General features: G+C 37.9%; 1 protein-coding gene across 1 annotated transcript in view; it reads left to right on the forward strand.

The window, feature by feature from the left end:
• Nucleotides 1–6,871, forward strand: part of LOC127653664 (myosin-10-like) — a 97,840-nt gene extending 90,969 nt beyond the window's left edge. Inside the window, exons 39-43 of the mRNA XM_052140428.1 lie at nt 444–567; nt 1,930–2,138; nt 2,218–2,326; nt 2,575–2,747; nt 4,952–6,871. Of these exons, the coding sequence (XP_051996388.1) occupies nt 444–567; nt 1,930–2,138; nt 2,218–2,326; nt 2,575–2,747; nt 4,952–5,087 (751 nt within the window). The 3' untranslated portion in view covers nt 5,088–6,871. The remainder of the gene's footprint in view (nt 1–443; nt 568–1,929; nt 2,139–2,217; nt 2,327–2,574; nt 2,748–4,951) is intronic.
• The last annotated feature ends 65 nt before the right edge of the window (nt 6,872–6,936 follow it).

A 6,936-nucleotide genomic window follows, 5' to 3' on the forward strand; every position in this document is an offset into this window, starting at 1 on the left:
TTTTGTGGGATCAGCTAGACTGTAAGGTGCGTGAGAAGTGCCCGACAAGACATCCACATCTATGACAAGTGCTACAGGAGGTATCTGGACAAACTGACAGCTAGAATGCCAAGGATCTGCAAAGCTGTCATTGCTGCACATGGAGGATGTTTTGATCAGAACTACGTATTTGAAGAAGTTCTGAACAATTTTTGTTTTTTTTATTGTAATAATAATTTTTCCCATTATTAATGACCTGACTATACATTGTGATCAGTTGAATGACACTTTGGTGAATAAAAGTATCAATGCCTTTCATAAGAGCAAAATCTGTACATTATTCCAAACTTTTGGCCAACAGTGTGTGTGTATAAAGTGGATATTTCTATTCTTGATTCTGTGTTCATAATTTAATCAAAGGCGAGTTTTATCATTCATTCATAATTTTTGTGTTCTATCTTCAGGGCAGCTCTTTTGGATGAGAAAAGGAGGCTGGAAGCTCGTATCGCCCAGCTGGAGGAAGAACTAGAGGAGGAGCAGAGCAATATGGAGCTCTTGAATGACCGCTTCCGCAAGACCACAATGCAGGTGCTGTGTCATGGAAGCAGTATGAAGTTATTAATAACTTTAGTACTGTATTACAGGTGCATGAGTCGCATCAGGCGCTATACGCACATGACAGCTCAGAAATGCTACCGAGTTTGGATGGGAGAGTGTCAAGATGGTACAATGTTTTTTTTAAATAAATATAATCATTTTACAGATATATTTATTATTTGTGGCAGTTTTTAGCTCTATTTGAATCATTATGAAAATATATATTAATGAGTTAAACATGACAAACAGTACTAAGATTTATTGTATATACCATTTTATAAGAATAAGTGTTATTACTGTTATTATATTATCCTTCATGTAAGATAAATGTACATATTTGTACATTATTGTTTCTATGTCATCTCCAGCATGCTCTCCCACTCTCTCCAATGCTCCTTGTTTACGTCAGTATATAAATTTGGTCACTCGTTGTCTGATAAAGTGAGCTCACAGACATCCACTATAGGAATGAGTGAGTGATTTCAGACACAGCAGAGGATTCCTTATTGCACACAGCTTGATGGAGTGCAAATCTGAATACAGGGATCTCAAACTATGGTACTAGGAAGTTTCAAACTATGTGTAACCTGAAACAGTGACCAAAATTTTGTATATATGACGCAAAGCAACCAAAATGGCAGTAAAGGTTTGCTGTGGACTGTAGGCCACTTTTTGGCTTATGTGCAATAATATGGAAATAAATAATATAGCCAATTTTGGTATTGTCTTTTCAATGCTTTATTCGTCTGCCGTAATAATGTTATTTGAATGTTGAAATAATATAAGTATTATTTTTTATAATTAATATATATATATATATATATATATATATATATATATATATATATATATAGAGAGAGAGAGAGAATTATTTTGAAATAATCAACATATCATATAATTAATTCAGTTAGAAACTTTTATTGATTGACAGCCTTACTTTTACATTTTAATTTTAAGCAGTACTTTAACATACAGATTGACAATAATTATAGTTTAAATAAACAACAAAAAAGAAAGTTGAATAACCAAATTAAAAATATACTATTTTGAACTACTTGTTCAACTACATTTTTTTTTTTAAAGACAGCATAAAATACTGCACAGGGACTTTAGAGTACAATACTGACTGAAGACCCTTGAATTGGTGAATAGTTTTTTGAGAGCAATTGCTCTCAAAACTCTGCTCTGGTGAGCTTTGCAACGTATATAATTCCAAGTCATTTTCCCAGGGGGTTTCCCTTGAATTATTTTTAACTGCATTTCACACCTTTTGTATCTCTATTATCAGTTCAGCTTTACAGAATTTAACTTCAGTATTCAGAATAGAAACAGCCTTTGTATCTGAATTTTCAGGTGGACACTTTGAACACAGAGCTGACGGGAGAGCGCAGTGCCGCCCAGAAGAGTGAAAACGCCCGTCAGCAGCTGGAGAGGCAAAACAAAGAGTTGAAGGCCAAACTGCAGGAACTGGAGGGATCCATCAAATCCAAGTTTAAGGCTTCTATCGCTGCCCTGGAAGCCAAGATTATCCAGCTAGAGGAGCAGCTTGAACAGGAAGCAAAGTAAGCAATGGATATATAACATTACTGGCACTAGCTCAGTCAAGGCAGCAGTGTACAAGTGTATCTGTGCACTTCACAGAGAGAGAGCTGCAGCCAATAAGATTGTACGTCGCACAGAGAAGAAACTGAAGGAGGTGTTCATGCAAGTGGAGGATGAACGTCGCCATGCCGACCAGTACAAGGAGCAGGTGAGCAGAAATTCTAATCCTTATCTAGCTCTGTCTAATTTTTTTACTCAGTCTCCAACTGTTTCTACTTATTAAATGCAAAGATTTTCAAACTGAATTCACAGTCTCAGATATATTGTGCATCAATGTGGAGCAGACTTAATGCCGTATGCCACTAGTGAAACGTTTGGCTATATTTCCATAATCTATTTCTCTCCCATCCTGTCATTTAAGAGGAAGATCATAATTCCTGTGCACATTTGATTTAGATGGAAAAGGCAAACTTGCGCATGAAGCAGCTGAAGAGGCAGCTGGAGGAGGCAGAGGAGGAGGCAACTCGAGCAAATGCCTCCCGAAGGAAGCTTCAGAGAGAGCTGGATGATGCCACTGAAGCCAGCGAGGGTTTGAGCCGTGAAGTCAGCACTCTCAAAAACCGCCTCAGGTAAAACACACATATTCTCGCTCAAAATGTCAGCAGTACTACATTCATAGATAAGTTAAATGGAAGTGGTATGGTCAGGGGCCACAATTAACACCTGCCAAATGTGGAATGAGTGTAAACTTTGTCTTTTGCAAGTAAACAATCAATGCATAATGTACAGTTATAGTGGAAGTAAAGGAATAGTTCATCCAAAAAATGAAAACAATTCTGTCATAATTTGCTCACCCTAATGTCTTATGCGAACACACAAGATGTTTTAATGAATATTTTAGTCTGTCTTTTCAATACAGTATAGTAGGACTGGGTAAAAACTTTGATTTTCCGATGCGTTGCAAACTTTATTTGGACAATTTCGATATCGATTTTTAAATCCCAATATTGATCTTTTTACTCTATGCACAACGCTCTACAATGCGAGTAAAAGGGAGTGGTGGTGGTGTAGTGGTCTAATGCACATAATTGGTAAACTGGTAATCAGAAGGTTGGTGGTTCGATCCCCATAGCCACCACCATTGTGTCCTTGAGCAAGGCACTTAACTCCAGGTTGCTCCGGGATTGTCCCTGTAATAAGTGCACTGTAAGTCGCTTTCGCTCATTTAAAACAAAAGCTTCTGTGAGACTCTGCCACCATTCTTAGAGAGATGGTCCATCCATCCAAGCAGCGATGAGATTCCCAGCCCACCGAACCGCACACCTTCCCCACCCTGACTACGCCTCGATATCCATGTCCGTGAATATCACAAACAGGATTGGTGACAAAGCGCAGCCTTGGTGGAGACCAACCCCCACATGGAATGAACTCGACTTCGTGCCGAGGACCCGGACACAGCTCTCGCTTTGGACGTACAGGGATTGGATCGCCCTAAAGAAGGGACCCCCCCACCCCGTACTCCCGCAGCACCTCCCACAGTCTCTCCCGGGGGACCTGGTCAGAAGAAAGTTAATCATCTCAGATGAAAGAAATGAGTGAGATGAGAGACTGAAACTAGTTCAGCTATATCAGAAATCGAGTTATGACTGGTCAGTTAGTGACTATAAAACACATACACATTTGCCAGATCCACAAAACACATGTAGACCGGATGGGCATACTCCGAGGCCCCCTCCAGGGAGATGGTACCGATTTATATACATACATGGTGATTTAAAAAAAAAAATTGTAAACTGAAAAAAAATAAGTATTACAAAAATAAATGGAAAACTAAACTAAACTAATGATAATGAACGTTTTTGTATTCATCAGTCATCATAGTAAGCACAATGACCTGTGTGGCTGTGTCGGTGAACGCCTACAGATGGTGATGTGGCATTTGGTTCTTGGTAGAATCCAGTAGTGTAGTCTAGCGCTAAGAATAATGAGTAGACTTTTGCCCGTAACTCTTCAATCTACTGAGGTGATGCCACAGCAACGTTGAGGGAATTTTTAATTTTTTTCCCCAACAACCGTACAGTCAAAGATTCTCTCTAAACGTGCACAGAGCAGCAGGAGGACTGACCTGAAGGCACAGGCAAGATTGACAGTCCAATTTAGCTGAGCAAATAATCAGAACATAGGTTTTTGCCAGGATGAGATATTTGCTTACTAATCATAGTTTCTGTTAAAAATAAAAGTTTTCCTATTGATCTTCCATTTAAAGGTCTTGATTATTTTAGATGTAAATAACTCTGGAAGTGCTCCTAAACTATAATTACTAAAACTGAAACTAGAATATATAAAAACAAAACTATTAATGAAACTAAAACTAAACTGAAATTTATAGCCAATTTGACTGTATATTATCTATTTAATATACAGCTACTTACCAAATAAATGAACATGAAGTATTGATTTGAGAAGAAAGTTAATCATCTCAGATGAAAGAAACGAGTGAGATGAGAGACTGAAACTAGTTCAGCTATATCAGAAATCGATTGCCTGGTCAGTTAGTGACTATAAAACAATATATAATAAAAATATTTGAGTACAAAAATCTGTGATTAGAACCAAGTCTTCCAGAGAGTCGTGTAATAAAACAAAGATGTTTTGTAAAAAAATTGCTTGATTATGCATAGTTTAAATTAAGAAGAACCTGGCTTATTTAACTGACAAAAGTGAATCATATTATAAAAACACAAATGGATCAAGTTCAGCGATTGGTTTGATGTGTCGTTAATGTTATCATATGTTGGTTAGAAACCCTCTGCCATCTCTCGCTCTCCTGCAGGCGAGGAGGTCCCGTCAGCTTCTCGTCAAGCCGCTCTGGACGCAGACAGCTGCAGGTGGAAGGAGAATTCTCTGATGATGATGCAGACAGCAAGGCCAGTGACCTGAATGAGAACCAGTCAGCTCATGCAGAGTAGAGCACGGTGCCCTCCTGTGGCCATTTAGCCCCACTGCTTTCTCCGCTCCAAATGTCATCTTGCAGCCCAAGTCTTCTCCTTTCTCTAGAAGCAGTGGCGATGGGACCAGCGAGCGATGTGCACACACACACACACACACACACACACACACACACACACACACACACACACAGCACTAACACCTTTCCATACCCACAAAATACATGCCACTGTGTGCTTTAGAAAAATCCACTTGCCCCACACATGCGTGCAACCCTAAGTTTCTATCCCCTCCCCTAACATGGGAGTGTCAACTCTGCCTTACTCTAAATACGACATGCTTCATGACCAGGTGTACATCTGCTAATAAGTATTACAGTGCAACAGTAGCCTTCAAAGTACATGAAATATTACAATCAAGACAGAACATTATAGAAGTGCAGTCACATGAAACTGTGCACAGGATATTCATGTCCTCACAGCAGGGACAGTATTCACTTGAATCTAATTTTGTAATGTAAACCTTTCGCCTTGCTAAGCAAATGTGACGGATTGGGTTGTACGGTACAGCTCTCCAAATAAACCGATCTGTAGATTGTTGTATCCATAGAGATGCATGTGCTGCTTGTTTGCTACAAGTTAACACTTAAAAGAAAAGGGAAAAAGGTCCTGTGGCAAATCCCGGATTGGATCGGAAGGAGAAAATGTGAAAAAGGTTCAGCATCTCAATACATTTCAAGTGCATTGAACAAATAACTTGGTTAAAATGTAAAACAATATGGCAGGTGACTGCTTTTGTGATTGATCTTCATTAAATTCAAGGCCTGTTTGATTTTATTTCGCTAAAACTATTTAGAGATTCAGTCGACGGAGGCATTTTGTGTTTTCAAGAATTTGTTTGTAACTGTAAATTGCTATTAACTGCACATCACAGGAAAAGCCATACAAGGCCACTTCAACTGGAAAGGATATATGAAGTACTCTGGAAGCATATGCATGTCAAGATGAAGAACTTTGACCTTTATTCAAGTTGTCTCAATAGTGTTTTTTCCCCTGTATGTGATACAAATTGATGGTACTGCTCAAATCCAGCTGCTCTATCTATAGTTAGATACACTACAAATAAATACATAATAGAAGTGGACTTAGATGAAGGAAGACTAATTGTTTGCAACACTTCAGTTGGTTGGTGGTTTGAGATCATTGTTTAAAGACTATGAGTTTGCCATAAAGAGTATAGCTATGGATGTAATGCTTCAGACACTATAGTAGAATTGCTCTCATCAGTATTATACAATAAGAGGATGAAAGGAAACGGTACTAATCATTTCCAATGTTAGCATTTAATGACGTTTTTTTTTTTTTAAAGTGCCTTAGACACTAATTAGAAAACATCCACAAATATAAAGAAATTTAAATAAAAACAAATGCTATGTAAGCCTTTTGTTATTTTTTATTTTACTGTGCTATGAATCATATCCATTATATAGGTCTCCCATTCCTGGTATTCTCATTAAAACATGGGAGAAAAACAGTACTCAACCATTTGAGGTAAAGAAGCTTCTGGCAGCAAGGAGCAAGCATGATTTCATTTGGTATTAACGCTTTATCATCCATGATCTAGTTACTATTATTACAGAGCTAAATTATCCCTTCTATCATTGGATTGGCTGTTGACAACCAAGCATTCAACTGCAAATGTCTCTACTCTAGTTTTTCTCTTGTATACTGTAACTATTTCTAGATGACAGTGAGTTTTGTAAAGGAAAAAATAAAACATTCGTTGTAGAAGCATGGTTTATTTTCCGAATGTGGTCTTGATTTATTATGGTTTAATTTTAAACTAACTGTATGAGGTGGACTCACAAAT

The sequence above is a fragment of the Xyrauchen texanus genome, chromosome 13 (genome assembly GCF_025860055.1).
Source record: "Xyrauchen texanus isolate HMW12.3.18 chromosome 13, RBS_HiC_50CHRs, whole genome shotgun sequence".
NCBI lineage: Eukaryota > Metazoa > Chordata > Actinopteri > Cypriniformes > Catostomidae > Xyrauchen > Xyrauchen texanus.